The sequence below is a fragment of the Ornithodoros turicata genome, chromosome 2 (assembly GCF_037126465.1).
Source record: "Ornithodoros turicata isolate Travis chromosome 2, ASM3712646v1, whole genome shotgun sequence".
NCBI classification, from domain to species: Eukaryota; Metazoa; Arthropoda; class Arachnida; order Ixodida; family Argasidae; genus Ornithodoros; species Ornithodoros turicata.
The window spans coordinates 116,663,747-116,687,155 of record NC_088202.1 but is presented as its reverse complement, the minus strand read 5'-3'; the positions used below and the strand labels follow the sequence as shown (position 1 = coordinate 116,687,155).

Genomic DNA, 23,409 nt, shown 5'->3' with positions numbered 1-23,409 from the left:
GTAAGCCTATCACTATAATTATTGTTCTGCCTCTCGTCTTACATAAGGAGGCAAACTAGAAGAGCTGCAAAACTGGTGATAAGCTGCCCCGAACATTACAAGCCATCTTTTAAGCTTCAGTTTAATCGTAGTTAATCCAGGTAATACTACTGTTTTATCTTTCACGTCAATTATGGATATGATACAAAACGTATAGCACCTTGTAAACAAGTATTCATGTCTTGAGACGGCGTTAACATACAATACGGGTGGCTTTTGACTCAATAAAAAGAAAGAAGAACTAACAAAAGAAGAGTCGGGACGCCTGTACCGATTAGAAGGCCACAGCCAGCTAGATACGGAAGGCCTGTTTATTGCCTCCTCTCCCTCTTTCGCTACGTGGACACATATAGTCGGACTTCGTCTGCTACAGCGATTCGCCGTTCTGCGAATTCAAGAACTCGCAAATGATTGCAGCTAACTTCGCAAATTTGAACCTGTAGACTCAAAGTGCAACACATTTCCAGCAAATTAGTCTTGAGAAAAATACGGGACCGTTTTGCGGTTTATTTAGTTTTCCCATTTATTACGCGGGGACGTTCATTACTCGCACACGATAGGTGGCTGCCCAGGCGGCTGACGGCGGCTCGTCTCTATGGTTACGACCGCTGAAAGCCCGTTCGTGATTGGCTACGGCCATTGAAAACGCGATCCTGATTGGCTGACTGTTAGTTGCTACGTCACGTCGACGAGTAAGCAGCCTTTCTCTAGGTGGTATTGCCACAGCCATCTTTTGCGAGGAGGAAGAAGAAGAAGGAAGAAGTAGATTTCGGAAGTGGAACGTTCCACGAAGCATTGTGAAATATGACTGATGTCTCAAGTGGGTATTCCGTTCTGGATTTGTTTATCCTTTCTGCACTGCAATATCATTTTCTTTTTGTATGTAGTTCCGTAGCCGGGCTTATGGCTTTTTTAAACAAACGGAAGTAGACATCAAATAACGAATGATTTTACTAGAAAGATGAGAAAATAACGGATGAAATAAAACAAAAATCAACGTCGTATAACGTACGAAACATACAAAAATTGAATTTTATCGCTCGTTTCTTCGTGGCAATCCACCATCTTGGCTGAGGACCTTCTGACCTAACCCGAGGCACAGTCTCAACGCCCGCACCGCCTACTGCGTGCCTCAGGGTGGGCGGCGGCGCCCGCCCCCAGACACCCTCCCCCAATCTGTAGAACCTAACTTGACCTAACCTCACTAAAGTGAGGTGATTTAGCCTCCTACCTTTCGCAAGATGAGAAGTTTCGAATCCGTTAGGCTTAGCACTCCCGTGTTTCTCCAGCGATAGAAGTGCATCAGATGGGGTTGTTCAGATGCACATAAAAAAAACTTCTACACCACACATTCTTGTAATTCTTGTTTTTTTTTATATTCGCTATATGGTCTTCTCTCACTTTAGTGCATTATTTCGCTTCTGAACACTCCGGCCAATTAGAAAAAGCCATAAGCCCGTCTACGGAACTACACCCTTCTTTTTTTACGCGAAATGTTACGCGAAATTTACGCGAAATGTTATTATAATACCTATTATTTGAAACGGTATAACGAAACCAGTCCCAGTGCTATAATACAGCCTAACGATTTGCAGTAAGATATTAAATGTCCAGCTTCCAGCCGTAATTCTGATTTAATGCTCTCTGCTTAGGTTACGAAAGCACCTCATCACTGTTTCACCAACAGTCAGGTAATTTTACGTCCTTGCTGCAAGACACTGTCATTATAATGTTTCTAGGTGAAGACAGTGCAGTGCAAACAATTCGTGAACAACTGTGAGTACTATGGCACTCTCGTATAGTATTGGAGGCTAACACGAAAAATCCAACGATCTGCTGACAGTGGTTAGAGGGAAATTCCCAAAGTTGGCGCCTGTAGGTATTTCGAATAGAAGTCTCGTAGATATACTCCACATTCAGTACTCTTGGGTCTTCTCTTTGACAGTATCGCTAGTACATAATTTATTTATTAATGGCAATACCTCAAGAGCCCAAGCGGGCATTGCATTGCGGGAGTTCGAGCTCGCTTGCGTTAACAATACCTGGAATGTGACATCATTGTCTTGTCTATGTAGATGCAGCAACACTGATCCCGCACCACACAAGTAAGAACATGCTTTAGAAATCCGTTGTTCTATAAGAGTGTTTAATTTTTGAGGGCTTGTAACAACTTACATTACTTCAAATTGCATTCAGGGACTCTTCCACCGTAAGTAGACACAAGCTTAACTAGTACAGAAGCGTATGTGTTGTCGTATCGCCCTGAAGTCACCGTCTGCGGTTCACCTGGTGGCACTTCGAAAATATGTCGCAGCATGTGCGGTCATGAAGACACGTGACCTATGTGGCTTAATTCTATGAGCACTGGAACCCACAGTGGTGTCCGATCTCCTGTTGAGGAGATCCTCCAGTGCTGTATCGCCCGATTGCGTCGTGGTCTTATATCTTGCGAAGGAGAACGATGGCGTGGTAGTGAAGAAATCGAACCGTCGGATGAAGATATCTAATTTCCAAAAATCCACATTTAAACTATAAAAGAGCCGATTGTAAAATCATTTCAGGATCTCGTAAGAAAAGCCACCTGGCTTAATTCTATGAGCACTGGAACCCACAGTGGTGTCCGATCTCCTGTTGAGGAGATCCTCCAGTGCTGTATCGCCCGATTGCGTCACAATTTCGCGATTTCAGACAAACTTACGTAGAAGCGTTTTTACGTGTAACGGTTTTGGCAGTGATGCCAAAGAGTGGCAAATAAAAGCCGCCTTCGGAGTTGTGAGGCGGCTTTTATTTGCCACTCTTTGGCATCACTGCCAAAACCGTTACACGTAAAAACGCTTCTACGTAAGTTTGTCTGAAAAGACTTGTTAATTTGGCAAAGCATGCTAAGATAGAGAACAGCGATATATGAGCGGGCAACGATGGGTATTATGGGTAGCGCTGGACATTACTTCACTTTGGTGAAGAGGCAGCGTTTGTGCGGTTGGCTGGTTGCTCGTCGAGTACCGCTTGAGCACCGGACATGCTTTTGACATCGCAACTTCGCCCATCAAAACGATGATCCCAAATGAACATTGGAGCCATATGACGAAGCGACCTCGTGCGCAATCTTCCTCCGAGTTGTATGTATACAGTGTTGCAGTAGTACTTCAGCAGCGGAGTAACGGTCCATGGGGAAAGGAGATGCCTGAACGAAGACGGTATACACAGTAGCGGAGAATTAGCGGAAGAGTAATTGGCTTCCTTTTACTTGGTTGCCGTCATGGTATCGCCTTAGCCTTTGCAAAGGCGCGGCGACACTATAGCATTGCGCTACTTTCGAGTGGGATAGCGGGTGGCAGTATTCCCTTAGTATTCCCTTATTAGTTTTCGTAGCACGAACAACACTGGCAGCAACTGCATGTGCCTCACTACACTGGTGGGCAGATATATACAGCAGCCCACATGCAGCAGTGTGGTAAGACATCTGATTTCAAAGCCGAATGAGTGTGCTTCAAACCCCCTTGCCACAGCGAAAAAAAATAAAAATAAAAATAAAAAACAAGCGAGGTCACGTTACAGTTCAAGCTCAAGTGTCGCTGGCCCAGATTACTTCATAGTAAAAACGTATTCTATGCTAATATAGACTCACTTCAGCGCGTGACGTCATAGCGATGCGGCGGCGCTGCTGTCCTGTTCGGTGGGCAAAAATTGTGCAATCGTCGAGTCAGTGTGTTTTCCGTCGTTATTAAGGTATGCCGCAAGGTGTTGTAGCTGTTGCATGTGCTACGCGGTACAGAAAGGCCAAATAACACCGTACACACCGCGCGGTTTCCTACTCCCTTTTGGCCACCGGCAACGTGTGGTACATGCGCATGCGCACCCTCTTGTTTACAAACTGAAGTGGGTCTATAAGTCTGTAGATTCAGCGTAGAGTTCTTCAATGTGCCTTTCAATTTACCTTTGGTCCAGGCGAACGGATGACCCAACAGCAACGTTCGTGATCGCTGGCGTGCTAGCCCTGGTGTTAGGAGGAGGGCTTTCTGTTCTTTATATGACGACATCCAGAGGTGACCGCATTAATGTGTTTGCGACGTAGTTTAGCCATGCTGCTGGGTTCCAAAATGCCACGCACTGCCGAAAATACCATCATCTGCATGTGTCGTTAACGTTCCTCACGTGATAATACACAACTGGGGCGGGGGGGGGGGGGGGGGGTGCATATACTGCCCCACTTCTCACTGTCAACTTTCGGCTCCCTATAGGGGTAAATTTCATCATTCACGCCTTATAGTCATTGACATTCCGCGACTTGATTTAGGTGTTAGGATACTGGGCACTGTCAGAATCATAATAGAGCATACGACTACCGTTGCTCTTGTGAAAGAGAGAGATTTGGAAATCATCAAATTTATCTTTGAAGTCAACCCTAATGTCGCTTTACCACTACTAATACAGCTGCAATTTGCTTCGGAACGCTGGTGTTCTGGTTTCTTAAAATGACACCGATGAAGCGCAGAATGGCCATCTAATCCTATGGTCGTTATCCCGACCCTGCATCGTGGACACGCTTTATGAATTCACTAGAATAAGTACCGCTGATACTGTAGGGCAAGAGGAGGGTGGAAATGCATATTCATTTCATCAAGTCATTCATTTGCATTTTTGAGACTCCACGAATTTTGTTTTCCTAGTGATGCAGTTCGGAGACGGAAGGATTTTTCCTGCAACCAGTGAGGACACCAGAGACCAGAGCAGGGATTTCATGGAAAATGGTGGTGGGAAGAAACTCGTCATCGGAGCGAAGACTGACTCTGCAAAAACGATGTTGGGAGTGACTGATACAGAAAAGTCGGCCACAACCAGAGTCTCAACATCGTCTGCACTGAACGCGACATTTTCCACAACGACTAGCAACGACACAAGCCAGAGGAATATGGTGACGGCCAGAGTTGTCATGGATAGGGTCTCACGTAAGAGTTTAAAGTCACGTAGAGTCGCCTTTGTCGCCGTCGAATAATATGAAACTCGTGTTGTGCTCCCGCACGCAGAATGATTCTGGATGCTTGGCGTACCGCTGCATGCTTGTCCATGACCACTGACACAAATGCAAACTGTCGCAGAAGGGTGTACGCCATTCATTTTCTACACACGAGGGGAAACAAAAAACGGAATGGTTGTTGTCTAAAAGCGTATATATATGGGTAGATGTTGGATGGATATAAAAGTTTTTGTTTCTCCACCTTGCTTGTACGATTTTTTTTTTTTTGTAGTCTGTCGACGAATATTTTTGTCAGCAACTTTAAAACATGAGCTAGAGTCAATAGCGAGTGCACTGTGCATCAACTACCCAATAGAGAAAGAGTTTTACAGGGTTTTCTGAGAGGTCATCTTTTAAAGCGCTGTTGTAGATTTTTTCCTGCTTTTGCGCGTAATTGTAAAAAAAAAACACAAAAAAAAACAAGACCACTGTACAACGACAGCTGTTCTGTCGGTTCTTTTCCTTCTATTTTAGTGCCACGGAGAAATACGTCCTTTTGGCTTAAATTGTTCTGCGACGATATATAGACCCACCCAGGCTCCAACATATTCTGAAATTAAGCGCACAGTGAGGCGTCATCGTCAGCGAATATCATTCCACGACGTTCGCAGCAGACCGTATGACAGCAGGAGGCGCTGCTTGTTAATCTAACTCCCCGTGCTAGCGGCAGGACTTCGGTTGAAAAAGTTTATTTTCTTGCTCCAAACTTGGAAATTGGTTGGAGATAAAGCCGTGGCAGCGCGCACCATACCGATGGGCCATGTCTTCATGGAAGCAGTACGCTGCTGAGGGTTCAGGAGATTGCGGCTCAGCTGCGCAATTTCTCCTTTGCACAGCTGTTGAACTCTCTTACGCCCCTGTCAGACGGGCGCTCTTCAATGATCGTTGAAACCAATGGTCATTGAACAAAGCGCGTTCCACAAATCACGAGTGACGAGGGTGTCATTCTGTGCAATGGTTGGCCTTCACTGTATTATGCGGTGAAGTTCTGTTTTAAGATTCTATACTATAGACCTTGTCGCGTTAGTCTCAAACCACCAGTCTCCGTGAGCTCCTTAGCCTCGTTCCCAGCGGCGACACAACAGGGGTGGACTACCAAAATCGCTCTTCCCATTAGGATGAATACTGGTGGGCGCCGTCGTTAATGAGTATGACTAACAATAACGTAACATTCCATATATCTAGTCATCCGGTAAACATCTGACTAGCTTATCAACGTTCGAAAGGTCAAGGAAGATTGCTTGCTTCCGCGGGCGATATGCACAGTTGTTCATGCAGCGCTGGCCGATGCAATATCTTTTCTACACCCGTTCCCGAGCGAAAAAGCGCGGGCACGAAATGAACACGAATAGACAGGAAAATGAAAGAATTCGGCAAACGGCAGTCCACACGTGCACAGTTCCTGTGACTACCACGGGGTGGCCGCACTAATGGTGACGCCCATTCCTCGAGTCTCGTTTTTGTGTATCCAATGGGTTGGCTGGCTAACATATTCACTTACATTTCAGAGAAAGATTCTATGGAGAAGCCCTTGTTCTGCTTGACGAGCTACAGGACGAGCATCGTTGTCGTACTTCCAGAGGACGGACTGTGCGACTTTATGTTCCTCGACAGTATCAAGGTGGTCGGGAATAAATCCATTGCAGCAACGGGTGACCACCCGGATGCACTGATAGACTTTCGCTCGCTAGCACGTGCGAGCAGGAAGACTTTTTTCGGAATCTCATTTTGTCACAGGTATATAGGCCACTGTATTGTACTATATGAATGAAGCGCAATAGTGTCGGACACTGCTGCCCGACGGAGCACAACGCAGACGCGAAGCTTAGCAGAACTCGGTAAACTTTGATGTGTCTCAACCCGTTGAAGAAGCAAGTATGGATATATCGGATCGCGTTTATTGATATCGAGAAAGATATGCAGAAATTCGCAATTTTGATATGTGTATGGTGCTGTACGCTAATGCTTCAAGTCACGTCCGTAACCGTACTTCCGCCCATGAAAGCCTAATTATAGGCCCTTCGTACTGCTTTCCATGTTTGTTTAGGAGAAAGCTTCAGGTCGGAACCAGGACGGAGGCGGACTGTCCTTAAACTCTTCACTCTAAAAGGACATTGTGTTTGCAATATGACATACGAGTGGCCAATGGAGTTTTCAATGGCAGGGGAGCAGTTACTGGATAATTGAAGTTTGCATTCTGCGAACTTTCTTTCCGCATGTGATCCAGATTATGATTCTGTGCCTTACAGGAGTCTTAGGACGGCAGTCAACATGTTGCATACACCAGGAGGTGTATGGCTTGTGAAAGAGATATGGGAAGACAACATACACCAGTACGGTGTTTTAAACGGCGTTATCGACAATACCACAGATAAAGAATACACGGGAACACTGGTTAACTTTCTCACTGTGAGCATTCTCGTACTTTACTTATACAGGTTTTCGGATTCATCGAAAAAAATTGGTCCCCGGGTTTTCTCCAGCTGCAGAGTAGCTGCTTTTTATTCGGGGCCACCGTCATCTTTGTAGACGAAAACAAATTTAAATAAAATATTTAAAAACCACCAACCACCCACTTCTGGGAGTTCCAGTAACTGTGCTCAGCAAGGAACATCATATCTGATGACTGGTCGATAGGGTTTGTCACTGTTACCAGCCACCGCGACAAGGAAGGCTAGCTCTCTTGACCCCGATCCACTATGTAGCCGTATCTTACTTAAAGAGAGGTCGCGTCCACTCCATTAGACTCTGAAACTATGGTGTCAGTTTATTCTTCGTTGACGATTGATTACAGTGTCAAAAATCCCACGTGAAATAGTCGCGTACTTTGATTGCTATTCGATGAAACATATGACAGATGCCGGACTTGAGAGTATGGCGGAATTCCCTCTCTGGAAAAAGGCGAAAACGCCATTCTCTACACCAACTTTTTACGCCAGTCACAGCACGGCCTTGGGGAAAGGGATGCCGCGGCCGCGCGAAGCAGACCAACCTTGCGGAAACAAAGCCTCTCCCCTCGGCGGGCCGCCTTCTCACTCATCCTGTTAGGGAGTGACGTCACGATGATGTCAGTGCTGCTGGAGCCTCCGCAGGTGGGGAACCAGCAATGATCTTTTCATGATCAGCGATCTAAGCGCTTTTCGAACGAAAAAAAAAGAAAAAAAAAGAAAAAAAAAGAGCCAAGTACATTGTCGGCCGATCCAAACATGGTGATAACGGTTTCATAAATTGGTTTGCTGATGCGACGTCACTTTAACAGTGCGCGAAGCATCCGTCTGCCTGATGCACCTCGACATTCGAGGGGGGGGGGAATATGTTTATTATATATAAAAAAATAAGAGCACCTGTATGGCGGCTTGCTGTTCCCAGGAAAAAAAGGAAAAATAAAGGCAAACAAAAAGAAAAACAAAAGAACAAAGAGGAAAACAAACATGAAACTGGTCACAGTTCACCCAGAAGGCCACAGGACCGCAGAAACTGGGCAAGTGCCTTTGTCACCTGACTGTATTGTGTGGGGCCGAGCAGCGTAGCTAGAGATAAGTCCGAATTCAAGTTACTGAACATGGTGCCCTATTTCGTAAGGGCAGTTGTTGTAACGCAAAGCTGCCCTGCAAGTACGTCAGGAAATGCGGGACTCTGAAATGTCCGCGCCCCCAGGTGATCGCGATACAGATGTGGTTGTTTGCAAGTTGAGCCCCCTAATATTAAGCGTTTTTGCAAGGTAGCTTCTTGTTCTTTCTGGGAGCATGTCGTTTCACAGCTGTCACTTTTTCTCTGAATTTCGGACATTTTTATGATTGTTAACAATAAACGACGAAATAGTTCGAATTCTCGGAAATAATGAGCGACTCCGAATGCCCGGAATCATACATATTTGTTTACCTATGACTTATTAAGGCTTCTCAGGTGTAGTAACGGTACAGAAGTAAAACTGACGTATTTTGCAGACAATAAGAAGTCTGCAAGTTAAAATGAAATCGGACGCTTCTGCTGAACCAGAATGCATTTTTGTTGGTCTAAAAATTCTTGGCAATGAAGAGGGCACGACAGAAGAAAAAGCAGCGAGTCTCTTGAGCACTGTGCTGCTGTAAGTCCGCTAAGTACTTTTGAACAATACATGCTATTGGACTGCGTGAAAATGCTCTAACAATGCATGTTGAAATCTGCAACAGGAAAGCTCCAATGGACGGCCTCCTGTTGAGGACGGAATACTACGTGGACCACCACGAAAATCCTAACTGCCGCGTTACAGGGCCAGGGCCGTGGTCCGGTAGCTTGTACGACGACCAACCGAGTTTCGTAAGCATACAACCTAATCATATTAGCCGAGACAATGTAAAGCTTTCGGCCGTCACCGTGAAGCCCATCATTTTCACGAAATTAGCGTGGGCAATGGGGTAGAGTATCGCCTGCAGCCAAGAAACACTCCTGTCATAATGGAAAAAAGTCGTTGTTTAGACCACGACCATCTCTATAATACACAACCATAACACTCGCCCGTTCGCCTATGGGACTTCCGTTTAACTCAACAAAATAAAGAAAAAATGGTATTCTTCATGAATTTTTTGCGGACGATCTACTGAACCGATTTTTGTTCTGAAAACGGCTACGATGTCAGGTGACCGAAAGGAGCATAAGTGAAAACAGGATGTCTATAGCCCTTATAGTTTTCGAATGAAAAGTCTGTATCGAAAAAAAAAAAGACACCCTGTGCATCACATTTTCCGAGATGAAATGAATTGCAATATAGCATATGCAGAAAGGGACTCCATAGGGGGGCACCAGCAAACTCCTAAGGCAATGTCCTAATTAACTTTTAATAATTAACTTTTTAATTATAAAAGCTACGAGGTTGTCCCAATCAGAACATCTGGTCCCTTCGGTCACCTGATACCGTAGCCGTTTTCAGAACAAAAATCCGTTCCATAGATCGTCCGCAAAAAATTCGTGAAGGAACACCATGTTTTATTTAGTTTGTACTGTTCGCGACACGGTTCTTTGAAATTGCCGATCAGTGGATCGCAGCTCGCGCTTCCTTGTTTTCTCTCCGAAATGTTGTGTCAATGTTGTATTTAAAGGTAGACCATATGGTGCACATGTTTACTATTCAAAACGAATGGGCTTGCAACACCGAAAGATTTAGGATGGGATAAGCAGCGGGACGCTAATTTCAGACAACCGTGTCGCGAGCAGTACAATGCGCATTTCCAGAGACGCGTCTTCCCTTCATCCTCAGCGTGAGAGGGTGAACGAGCACAGTGACGCCTCACAGCAGGCACACGGTTACTTACGTCACGGGGTGTGACAAAGATATAACGCAAGTCGCATAATTGCTGGGTTGCTCATTTGGTTCTGAGGTATCACACTAAAACCGGAAGCTATTGGCGTGGACGTCACTGAAATGAGTTCACGAGGAATCAAGTTCAATTGTAGATAAACTGCGAATTTTTTTTTTAATTCCGTGTGAGCGCAGCGAAGCAACTGTGGCGTACAGATGTGGACGGATGGATAGAGGACAGTAGGAAGGAGTGGGACACAGGGGGTTAGTTTGCGTCCTAGGCCAACTTCAGGAGGAACTGTGCCGACATTCGTCTGGAAAGTCTTCTGAAAACCCAGGGAAAACCTCGGACAGCATAGCCGGTGGTAGGATTCGAACCCACCACCTCCCTGTCTTCAGCACGACCTTGTTTGCCACCAAGGAGTAGGACGCCTTAACCCGCTCGCACATGCGATCTACTTGTTTCTCAAGCCAGAGTCAGAAACATCGTTCGTCTGCACTTGGTTTTACTCAAGACATATTGTGCGCACTGAACTGCAAAAGCCGCTCGGTGTGATTTATTCGACGTGTTCCAATTTCACAGCGTAGCAGTCTGTGCAAACCACGCGTACAAGATGAAGAAATTCGTTTTTCGTATAAATTTGTAAATTTATGTGGCGTCTAAATATGGATGAGGCATTTCACGGAAACCAATCATGTGCTTGAAACTTGGCTGAAAATACGTCAAAATTGCTTGGTCCGGTGCTGAATTGTTTGGTTGCGAGAATTGGTTCGCTCGGTTAGCCGAAGGGCTGGTTAATAGAATGGGGTGTTCGAAGATCTGTAAAAGCTGCAGTTGCACCAGGTGCATACCGCCGTCCCTATCTCTCCATGCGCTAGGCTGTCAAAGCTGTTTGCTAAGTCGTACAAAGTGGTCATTCTGTTTTGTGAAGAAGTAGGTAAAGAAAACGTTAGAAATGTTTTGCCGGTTAATAATATCGAATTTCTACCCACCATGTACCGGCGTTAATTTGTAAAATTCCACCAAAATCGTGCAGTTATCGTACTGATTTAATTCACAATTGTAGTTTCCACATAGAATGTTTTGAGCTTCGCGTGCCATGGAGTGAGAGCGAGCGAAGTTATTCAAGATATAACTCGTAGCCTTTATCTACACATTTTTTTAATGCCCTCTAATCCGTGCGTTCTAGATAACTATTAGTAATTAGCTAGAAGCTTCGTTTGTCGTGCCCAACAGCACAACAGGCAGTCTGTGAGTTAATTCTGCACATCTGAGAGTTGCTTAACGGGCGCCGAAATCTCAGTGCTTAGCGTTCCTCGCGAAGACTGCGTGTCTAAGCAACTTGTACCTTGCCCCCAAGTTTCTGGAGCCCTCAGCCGGGATTGAACTCGCACCCTTGGGATTACTGGGCTGATAGCTTAGCTAGATAGAGAGCTTATCCACCGAGGCCGATGACTTTTAAGGTATATAAAATTACCAAATAATAAATATTATTCTTCACATAGCCTGGTGGTTCCTTGAAGTGAGAAACCATGTATATACACTCAATACTCAACTAATGAACGGTAACGGTTTCTCGAAATATCGTTCATAAATCGACGGATTCATAGTACGAGTTTTGGATTGAGCGGGAGAGCAGGAAAGCACTAGAACGATAGGAAATGCATTCTCGCGTGGTATTACGTTATTTTCTTGAAAATGCTTTTGCAGTAGAGTGCTTCATCATCGTCAATGTTGCTCAATGTTGTCAATGTTGCTCAGAAACGACGTAAGTAACCTAGCGCTTCACTCGTCGTTCCCGTCCTCGAAGTACTGCATTGCCATTCAGGGTAAATTTGCTAATCACACTAAAATCTTCCTAACTCTTGATCTAAGTATATTTCAAAAGCGGCAGATGCTTGCCCGTGCGTGCCTGAGAAGGATCAATAGGTAAATAGGTGAATAACCTTTCCGTATCTTGCCTGTTGACAGTACAGAACACGGGTCGTTCTACGATTATGCTTTGTACAACAGCACTACGATTGCTCTACCGAGCTGGACGCCAATATTTATACAACTTAATAGGGTAAGGTGGGGGAAAGATGAGACACCGGGAAAGACGCGACATTCTTTGTTCGACGCCGCCTGTCTCAGACACGCGTTGCTCCATTCGCTTGAAACTTTACTCATAGGGGGCCCCGCATGTCTGCTTTATTGCACATGAGTATTGTCCGGATTGGTGTATGCTTTGAAGAGAGAGAGAAAGAAAAAAAAAGTTACTTCTGCCTGGAGTGTAAAGACCCGCCAAAAAGGCGCGATTCTTTGTAGTCCATTTTCTTGTCATCTGTGCAGCAGCGTTTCGCAGGCTTATTCTGTCATGTAAGTCCACATTCTATTTATTTATCCATGCATCTAGATACTTGCAAAATATGGGAATTCTTTGTTTTCCGGTGTTGAACAGAAAAATTAATTCACCCGACGCAATTAATATCCGACTTAGGGCAAGACGCGATAATCTAATGTAATTTAAATTTAATGTAACTTAGAAACAGATACGGCAACTATTAGGTGGCTTTATGCTTGTTCCTCCGATATTTCTTTTTTGCATATTGCCTAGGATCTTTCAGCAAATTTTCCTGTTTCCTACGATATATCCAGCAAAACAGAAGCGCACGCAAAAGTGAGCGACCAGCGACACACCAGACTGGCAGTGCCTTGTTTGCAAAGGACAGTTGAGCAAAACAGCACCGGTATCTGTGTTTCATTGCACAGCATATGCACGGAGATTGTGTAGGGGTCCACGGCCTTTTGTCTACTTCTACTGCAAAAACTAATTTTATTACCACTGTTCATTCAAACTGTTCATTAGCACGGCGTGTCTTGTCTTGCCCCACGCGGTGTCTCGTCTTGGCCCGAGGGTTGCGGCAAGATGCCACGATTCGCGTTTTTTACTTTTTGTTCTGTGTGTACCTTACACCGGGTGCGTCCGTTCTGCATTCACAGGTCAGAAGCTCCAGACCACAGAGAACGCGCCTAAGGCTAGTTTTTTATTAAGGATGATAAATAAAAATTTCATATTCAATTGAAAATTTCTGTCATCTTGTCTCACCTTCCCCTAATTCGAGTTCAAAAATGGTGGAGTCTTCAAGGTCCATTGTGTGCTTATGAGCTGCAACTGCAACACAAATTATGGTTGCTTTAGGACAGCCGCAAGTGATCATGTTGTGCTTTTAGGGCCTGCCTGTTGTGTGTTCTTGAGAGGTTACTGAAGAAGCAAAAATGTGCAGGTACAAGCACTGCAGTTCGTGGACGCAACGACGTTCCCAAAGCGTCTCGTATTATTTCCGTCGTCTACTTTGATGCCGCATGCCTACAGCTACTTGTGCAAGCCAGGAGCTGAAGTGGATGCGCGCTACGTAAACTTCGGCAGCAATTGTACAGCCCGTCCACAAAATATGCCCTTTCTAGCCCACACGCAAGTGGTAAGATACTTCCATGTTACCGCTTCCGTTTTTCCATTTTACAATTTTTGTGGCCTATTCCATTTATTTATTTCTATGCTTCTCTTGAAGGTTTGTTCTGCCAAGGCCGAAAACGATTCTCTTACCTATTTTGATAACAACTCGATGCAAATGTTCACGCTCACGAACACCAACTGTACGGAGGAAGCAGCTGCCTTGCTGTACGTTTATGACGTTGCGGAAAGCCTGCACACTAAGGTAATGGTATCCAAAGGAAAATATCCTCACGCCAGAATGCTTCACGAACGCTTCTTAGGCTGGTTTCACACAGTATTTGTCTTGTGTTTGCTTCAAAAATAGAACCTAGGGGCCATCGAGCCCCGTAGGGATACATGGGGTAACTTTGCCAATAATCCTGGCGGTCACCGTGGTACAGGGAACATTTCAATGAAGACAACTTACGGATGCTCGCATGTTTTCTGTAGTGGGTAGTCCTCTTGGACTACCCAAATCCCAGAGGAAGAAGGTTAGCACACCCCTCCCTCTCCTGTGCCACCATCGTCTCTGCCCTCCCTCTTTCACCATCCCCTCTTCTTCCTCCCATGGGTGCACCGAGCGACCATTTCACAGCAGGCTGACCGCGCCTTCCCCTACATAACACCCCCCCCCCCTCCGTAGGTTCCAATGTGTCCGTCTTGCACCGTGAAAAACACTGTCGAAAACATCGTTAGTGTGAAACCGGCTTCAAACGCACAGCATGACAGTAACTGGGAGAACGTCTTGATTGCGATTGCTGTTAACTCATTCGTAAAAAAAAGCCGTAAAAGAAAAACTCGCATAAACATGGCTCCGTTCGTCCAGCCTTAACTCGCCACTCCGGGTGTAACGAGGAGGAGAAGTATGATGCCACGTCACCGATGACGTTACAGGGGCAACTCTTTCTGGTTCGCTGGTCAGTGGGGGTCAACCCCCGGTTCCTTTGCCGCCGTAAACCAGTTTTCCAGCTCCCCCAGAGAATTGGGGATAGAAGGAGCGGCCGAATCATAACCGAGAGAGGGGCAATGCTTTTTCTTAACACTGGACAGCTGAGTAGCAGACATTTTCTCTGGATCAATCAGCGAGCGTGGCCCCTGTAGCGTCAGCGCGAGGTCCTAGGCAGATCACAGGCTGGTACTGATCGCCACCACCGTTGCGCACCGTTGCTTTTGATGGCGTACTTTAAATTCGATTTCTGCGATAATTATGACTCTATGGGGTGAATTAATTCTTATGGTGCATCTTACTAGTCTGCGCAGCAGTTTTACACAAAGAAAACAGGGTGTTAAAAATGACTTCTGTGCTACTTTAAACATGTTTGAAACTGCGTCCCTGCCCACAGATGTGCCACGTACTGAAATCCTATTCCAAGTGGCGATTCGGCTGGGCACTGTCGGATATCGAGCTCGCCAGAGAAGGTACAGAATGCTACAACAATTCCGAGGCGTCAGGGATTCTTCAAATGGCGCGCTCGGTGCTTCATGTACAAAGTTACAAGGACAAGGACTGCGGAGCAGGACATATGATAGAGTATCGCCAGTTGATGCAAATATTTAATACAGATATTTAACGTTTCGATAGTTGTCTGTCTACGAATGTGTTACGGAGAACGGCTGTAGGTAGGTAGGTAGGCTTTTTCTGGCACAAGTGCTATACGGGGCACCTGATGAGTTTTTGTGGCTTGCGGGGCTCGATACCTCGATAGTTTTTAAATAAGAAAATAACGAGACATAGCACTGCTAGTAGGGAAATTACGAGCAGAGTGGTGTGCGACTCTTGGCGATGCCATTTTCCGGAGGCGAGTAATACAACAAGAACGGAGAAGTATCAATGACGTCATTTATGGACCCAGAAAGATATCTCAGGAAGCTTCTAGGGCAAATTTGTATGGAGAACAGGAGGATTTCAACCCCATTGTTGTGCCTTTCTACAATAGCAAGCGGAGGTCATTGTAATAACGTTCTGGAATTCCATGGTCTGTCTCCCTAATTTCTTCCTACAACACCAGTGTCGTGGTACCTGAAGCTCTGGAAGTTTAGTGAGTCATGAGGATGTTCCACGCAATGTTCTTCCGCACTCGGGTCAACGACTTCCCGTGGGATAAATACAGTGGACGTACAGATCTGCTTGTCGTACGCGTGTTCCGCTGTTGAACGTTTTTTCTTCTTTTCCGAGGCACACAAGGACGGGTATAATTTGCGTGAATGCAGCGTAACAACAGGAGTAACGCGTTACTTTCCTACTCGTTACTCAGTTAGATTTGGAGTCGAGTATTGCTAACTGTAATCAATTACTTTCCGTGTAGAAGTATCGGTAATCAATTAATTAGGACATAACTCTGGGTGATTATCGTAGAAAACGCGCGTGCACGTCACGTGCGGATAGCGCTCGTCGTACGTAATATAGCGGGTGATGAATACCTAAAGGTGCACGTGGTTACGCCATCCGCTTTTCCGCCCTGTCAGTCCCCTTTCCCATTGCCAGTAACGGATTCCGGTAGCAGTTCTCCTCATGGTGGCACCATGCAGTGTCAGGTAATTGCTTCAGTCTAAAGACGTGTCACGACCTAGTTATCCTGCTGCTGCTTGCTTTGTATTCCTTGTTTCTAAACACAAAATCACGCGATAACTGTGTCGGTGTAAACTCACATCATGCGTCACAGAAACAAAGCGATGGCATTGCAATATGTGTAACAAATCACCCACATCTGTGCCAGAGAACTCACTCATGATTATAAAATAGAGCAGCAGAAAGTATCTGAAACTCTCACTTTAATAAGTAGAAATACTTATACAGTCGATGCTAGTGGTGAGGAGGAAATATGTCATTAGCGCCGGAAGGGGGTAGGGAAAGCATAACATTTTCCGCACCAATCAAAATGACGCTACCAAAAGGGAAAAGGTGAGAGGAGAGGGCCTGCCATAATGGGACAATTTTCCCCTGCACTTCAGCGGCGCCAGCCGCATCTCATGGGGGTCATATTTATTCATTAATGTTAGACTGCTTGCTTCGCAGTGACTTTGTATTACCAGAGAGAAAGTTATCTTGGCAAATTTGCGCTTTGGTTACGGCGGATCAATTTCTACTTACATTTTTGTACTTCAAATGCAGAGAAGATTGCGGATGTCAGAAGTGAGAGGGTAGAACGCTTCACTTCCCGTGATACTCTGAAGTAGCTTCACTGTGAAGTGCGACGAATGCATTCGCACTGGTTGGGAAATACAGGCATGGGATACTTTCTTTCGTCTATCGCTCACGTCGTTTCCATCAGCTTGAAAATTAAATGAATGACCGACTGCTCCGCAAATAGGCTCATGTGCGGGTCCTTTTTGTTTTGTTTTTATGCTGCACCAGATTTGTTTTTGAGAGCAGCATAGAGCCCTTTTGAGTTTTTGGCCAGATGGACATCCTTCGAGGAAAGTATGTAATTACAAGATTACTAATTACCTAAAATTCATTAAGGGCTTTCGGGCAAACGTAAGTTAGTAGAATGGGAGACAATCCTCGTTGAACGCTATTCTATATTTAAAATAAGAGCACGAATCAAAATAGGAGTAAGAATAAAATAAGAGTAAAGTAAGTAAAGTAAGAGGACGTATGTTGAAAGGACATCGCCGAAGTAAGACTTCGGCCCACACTGGGAGGTGATTCATTATCCCATTTCCCACATCACCACCACCAGCAATAGGGTAGGGTACCGCCCTGGCGATGAGACTCCCCAGTCATCATCATCATCATCAAACATAGTTATTGTTGTTGTCTATTGCCGAATATTGCTATGCAAATGAGTGGAAACCGAAACCATGCATGCCCGCGCCCGTCACATCCACGTGACCGCCGCCGTCGGTGGCTCGCCAATCGGTTCATACGGCCAGCAGACTATCGTCAACTCCAATCATCTCCATGGCTGGGTTTAGCAACCTCATTTCGTCGGGCTGAGAGCGAGGGCGCGCAAAAAATGGTCAAGCGCTTTGCGGTATATGCTCTGCGAAACGGCTTGATGTTCGGCTATTTTTTTCGGCTCCTCAATGTCCGTGTCAATTATCATGAACTTGAATAAATTCGACACTGGCTTCACATTGGTGGGGTAAAAAAGCGACCTTTACTTGGCAAATTTCCGATTTCATGTCCTAAACACTGACATAAAGCAACGTCGATGACATTCACGTTATGAGGTGGCAAGAACCGAGAAGGAACAAATGCCGTTGAACATCAGAGAACTGATACAGCTGGCTAACCTTTTCAGTGACTTTCAACTTTCATCGTTAAATGCCGTTGACCGCGTGATTCTAGGTGGCGTAGCTTTTTTAACTGTAATTTAATTACTCGTTTTCTGGGACAACCTGTAGACGTCGTCTCGTCTATTTGAGCCTGTCTTTTGTGCATATCCGCTGTAAGAAATTGGGAAAGAAGAAGAAGCGGAGATCGCGGGAACCGTCTGCGCGCATGTTCTGTTTTCGTTTCCCTGGACCGCACAGTTCAGGTTAGCTTCAATTAAAGGGGCACTAAAATGCAAAAACAACTCTCAAACGAAAGTCCTGTTTCAATTGGTACTCAAACAAAATTAGTTCACACAACGTTACTTTCTAGAACAAAAATGCAATGAAAACAGAGTCGCCTTTGGCGGCAACGAATGGAATCCCTAGGAGGCAAAGATTGGCGGCATCCAATGAGACAGCAAGAGGAGCGCGCGCATACCTATCGTGCCTGTGTGGATTTAAAACGGGCCCGATCGTGGTGTTCCGTATATGCACGGCATGATGCGCACTGCTGCAATTGCAATAGCGATTGACTGAAGTGTGGCCCACAATAGTTCTTGCGAATATTCCGCTGACAACATTTACCGTGTATTCACACGAGCGATATCCTCACGGAATATTCTAGTGGAAGAAAAAGCGAAAACACTGCTCACAGAGCCGAAGTTCCGTCCCGTGATGTGTTGAGCAGTCACACGGTGCGGAATATCGCGAGTGGCGTACTGCGCACTTAGCAGACGACACCGTCCGCGTGTTTTCCTATCGTCTGCTACGGAATATCTTGTGGTGGTGTAGCAGGATATTCCCCACGGTTAGCAGTGTACGTGAAAACACGACCTTGAGAGCTCGCGCTCGTGTGACAGCAGAAAGCTATGACACTTTTCGCATGTTCCGCTTGTGGGGAAATGTCGCTCGTGTGAATACACGGTTATCTGCACGTCCTTCCGACAGCAACGCCATGCTCCGCTTCGCAAGGCGCACTATATTTTTGGCCGGGGCTCGTCCGTGGCGTGGCACGCGCGTGCACGCGCACCTTGGACTAAAAACACGGATGCACGAGTTGAAGCGTCGTTCACTGCCTAGCGCCGAAGCAAGAAACAGTTTGGTTTAATTTTGATTGTAGCTTCGTAACGGAATCAAAGTTTTAAATTACGATAAGAAGTACGAAATTAATATGGCGTGTAACGTCTCCCTTCGATCTAATGATCGCCGTGGAGGGTGACACTGTAGTGCATGCCTGCTCTTCGTTTTAGGGCGAGGGCAGTACTATTTTTGAACCGTGATGTGGGCAAGCTTACGCTTGTCCCATCCTACAGTTGGCTATACAAAACGGAATTTTAAGTGAACGCTTTTTGCACATTTTGCTATGGAATACCAACTAGCCCAACGATCGGCGTTATTTGAAGTTAGCTTATCTTTGCATTTTAGTGTCCCTTTAAGGTTCGCTTCGTACAGGTCGAGGGATCATCCTTTTCCTATATCCGCTTTTCAAATTCACGCAAATGTTACCAACAATTATATTCGGAGCTTATCTTCAGTACCTTTCCAAAGTCAGCAGTTCACCACAAAGGACCAGATATTCCTATTAACATTCATGGGTACACCCACTGGTATACGTGAGTCATAGCGATTGATATTGCACAAAAATATGTCGGAAAATAATCAACACGCCCTCCAGTGTAACGACATGTACAGCTTACGTGAACCTTAATAGTAACGCTGGAAAAAATATGGTCTCGTTCCCGAGCGCGATTACAGCAGCCCTTGGGGCCATGAGGAAATCTTAACTGAACAAAATTATTCTGCTAGTTTAACGCAATGATTTTGTTCACTTAACATTCCCCCAGTACCCCAAGGGTGGCTGTTATCGCGCTCGGAAATGAGCCCGAATTTTTTCCAGTGTTGTTGTTAAGGTTGACGGTAGCTGCACATTTAACGCCAGAGCAACTACTTTATAGGAAGTGCAAGTAGAAATTTGAGCTACTATTTGAGAGTAACTGCCCTGCAAAAGCGTAAACTTTCCGTGGCTAGGGACTGAGACCTCTGCTGCTGCGCCTGTTCGCCATTTTCGTTTCGCGTTGCAGGTGCTTAGATTGGCCGAAAAAGTATAATGGTTAAAGTTTAGCGGCTTCTGGTCTTATTTATAGCCGCACGACGTTATACTGCATTATCCAAAATGCGCTATCTAAAATGCAGGCACCGCACCAGGTGCAAGTAATGAGAGCAAGCGTTGCTATTCTCAAACATTATTCTCCATCTCATTCAAGGTCATTTTATTTTCGTCGTTGTATTTAGTTCAGCATCGTAGTGCCAGCCACCATGAAAACCAAATGTTGTGGCATATCATATCTCCGAGCACATCACGTTTCGAGTAGAAAAAAAAATGGTATTGACAGAAAAGTAACAGCACTCATGTCATTTTTAAATCGGGCTACGGGGTGCTGTGAGGTGTTTTGTTCGTCCTTTATGTGTTTCATTGGCTCTGCTTCAGCTATGTTGCGAGTACAATGAATGGTGTTGTTTCGACATGTAATACGTGGCTTTCGAATAGATACAGTCGATGCCATTCAAGACTCAAGACGAAGTGGTCTTTGCAGTAAGCGGAAACTAGGTCCAGGAAACTAGGACCCAGAGCCACTCGCAGGACAACGCGTGCATAACCAACGAACTTTTGTATCACCTACGACGCTGACGCTTTCCACCGTAGGGTTTTCGTGTGGCCCACGCTTTCGTGATTTATGACGCCGGTCCCGGGTCATTTACAAACTAGTCGTCAAGCAAGAAAAAAGCAGCAGCACAGAAACGTTCATCATAGCGATAACCTGCACTCACACTTCCTCCCTCGCGCATCGCGGTACCTACTACGGCATTTACTAGCTTAACCACTATACACCTCACCAATGACACCCCGTGACACCTGCCAACCTCATCATCAACCTGTGCTGGTCTCACAGCTATGCACATGTGCATGTGACCGTATCCGTTCCGCCATCTGACCACGGACTTATGAATCACTAGGACACAAAAAAGGAAGAAAATGAGAGCACACACATTGTCGAAATAGGAGCATTGGGGGTTTGGAGGAGGGAAAGGTTCAGTGCGAACAACAGGAGCAAGAGGAACGCGCTTTCAATTATAGTCGAGTGCTTTCTCCTGTATGGCGCCAGCTTCAATCTGGCGCATAAAGGATTCCACAGCATGAGAGCACAGTACAAAACACAACACAGAAGAAGCGAGGAGAAGACTACAAATATACCCACCGTCCACGGCATTATGCGCACTGTGGCGGTCAGGGACAAACAGCCCAAGCGCCGCCGACGGATTCTGTGCACGCGGTGTCTTCGAAAAGTCAAATTATGCGCTGCTTCTTCGCATACACACACTCTCTCTCTCGTAACGTGAACACGGAGCGCTCTTTCTGGCATGCTTCGTCCTTCTTGCGTTATTGTTTTTTGGGCGGCGAGAAATTAACCGCAGTCCGCGGTGTTCATAAATGGTGGCACGTCCGCTCGAAAACTCGATTGGTATGCGGGTACGACACGACTGCTTTGTGGAAGAGATTTTGCCTTTTAAATGGTGCCGGTGTCAGCAAGTTTGAACTTGCGGGGATTCTCTGGAACGATTCCCGGTATGGAGGTCTTAATGGTGCGCATAGTGGCGCTTATGAAACTCGGCTTTGAATTCGCATTGCGCGTTGCAGTCAGGTAGTTTTTTCTTCTTCTTTTTTGAGTAGCAATTTACTTTGACACGAACGGTAGCCTGATCTTTGCTGTAGAGAGAAGACTGATTCCTATTGGACAATGCTGCCATAGTATTTCTGACGGTTGTCGTAGCGGAAAACACTTGCTCACGTGTCATTATAACCTGACGTTTTCATGTAGAATTTATGCCTTTCCGATCGTTTATGTGGCGGACACTTAAGCAATGTCATGTTACGTTTTGGCTTTAGGGTTTGGTGCAGGGTTAAATTAATAAAATGTATGGAACTAATTTACTTTTACTTATGAACGAATTCACTGGTTAGTAATTAATTCAGCTAATATAGTAAGACTAATTCAACTAAAACTACGCCCAAATCCTTGCTGACCCCACCAGTAGAGAGAGAGCCCCTCTGAATTGTTAACAAAACTGTCTACCTTTCTTAATTTTCTTTAGGTCGAAGCTCTCAAAGCAACTTCAACGCCCGCCGCCTTTGTGCGCATTTCAGCACCTCCTCTACCAATGTTTAATGCATGCTGCTCTACTCGTAAGCATTACGCTGTGGAACTGAGGATTCTGAGATGATCGCTTACTTTGGGCGAGGTCGTACGAAAGAAGGCGATATTGGCGCCCTCTGAGAGGTCTCCGGCCTTGCCTCGTTAACCCTTGGCGTCTGAAATGATAACATAAAGTGAAGCCTGTAACTAACCCGTAGCACCCCTCCACATGCACGTTTGTACGCCGTAGGTTATTTAGGCCGACACTCATCTAATTACGGGCCCAGTAATGCAATCGCTTTCCCAGGCCCCGTAATGCCCCTCATTTAATATTTATCGCCTCTGCCTCCCACCTATCGGTTCGTTTTATGCATGAAGGCGTGACCCTTTTCATGGCCGCTGGAAAATTGTCCCACGGAAGGGGAGCACACAATCGCACACATGTTTACGTTTACATTGGTACATTGCAATGCACACAGCGTTAGGTACGCACTTTGGTGGAACGAGCTGAACAAAAAGAGGAAGCAGGTAGGCCGAAATACATGTTGCGATACGATTTACCACTTGAGGTCTTCCACCATGATGCCAATACATATATCAAGGAGAGTGAGTGTTTTTTTTATTTCGTGTTAGCGCCGCGAAGCAACTGTGGCGATGAGAGGCGTACAGACGTGGACAGATGGGGAGAGGACAGCGGGAAGGAGTGGGGAACAGGGAGCTTAGTATGCGTCCTGGGCCGACTTTAGGGGGAACTGTGCCAACATTCGTCTGGAAAGTCCTCGAAAAACCCAGGGAAAACCTCAGGCAGCACAGCCGGTGACAGGATTCGAACCCGTGTCTCGGCGTGGAAAGCAACCATCCTAACCGCTATGCCACGGGAGCTGGTGAGAGTGAGTCAAAGGAAGCGTGACGTTATGACGGAACAAGAGCGAACACATCGTGAAGTTTGTTAGAAGAAATATGTATATTAGACGCGAAACCGTGCGACCATCGCTTTGGTTGGCGTAAGTCACCATTTCGCAGAGTCCAGGATCAGTCCACGCATTCCAGTATGAAGCTACGCTTCAGATTTTGGGTGATGTGCGGTCTATTATGTGAGCCCGTACAGTATCATATCAAAGCTAATGCCCGTCCGTGCGAGTACAA

At 45.7% G+C, this 23,409-nt stretch overlaps 1 protein-coding gene across 3 annotated transcripts; it reads left to right on the top strand.

Annotated features, from left to right (window-relative positions):
• Positions 1-747: 747 nt before the first annotated feature.
• LOC135383973 (uncharacterized) lies at positions 748-15,387 on the top strand. Of its 3 annotated transcripts, XM_064613243.1 has the most exons (12): positions 748-859; positions 1,692-1,730; positions 2,115-2,144; positions 2,198-2,248; positions 4,710-4,988; positions 6,565-6,793; positions 7,306-7,465; positions 9,004-9,143; positions 9,229-9,355; positions 13,602-13,796; positions 13,887-14,033; positions 15,154-15,387. In XM_064613243.1, exons 1-12 carry the CDS (start codon positions 844-846, stop codon positions 15,379-15,381), a joined length of 1,641 nt encoding a protein of 546 aa, XP_064469313.1. In that variant the 5' UTR covers positions 748-843; the 3' UTR covers positions 15,382-15,387. The 3 variants fall into 3 exon arrangements, with proteins under 3 accessions (XP_064469313.1, XP_064469315.1, XP_064469314.1); XM_064613245.1 differs by lacking the exon at positions 2,115-2,144 and having other exon boundaries at positions 2,236-2,248; XM_064613244.1 differs by lacking the exon at positions 2,115-2,144.
• The last annotated feature ends 8,022 nt before the right edge of the window (positions 15,388-23,409 follow it).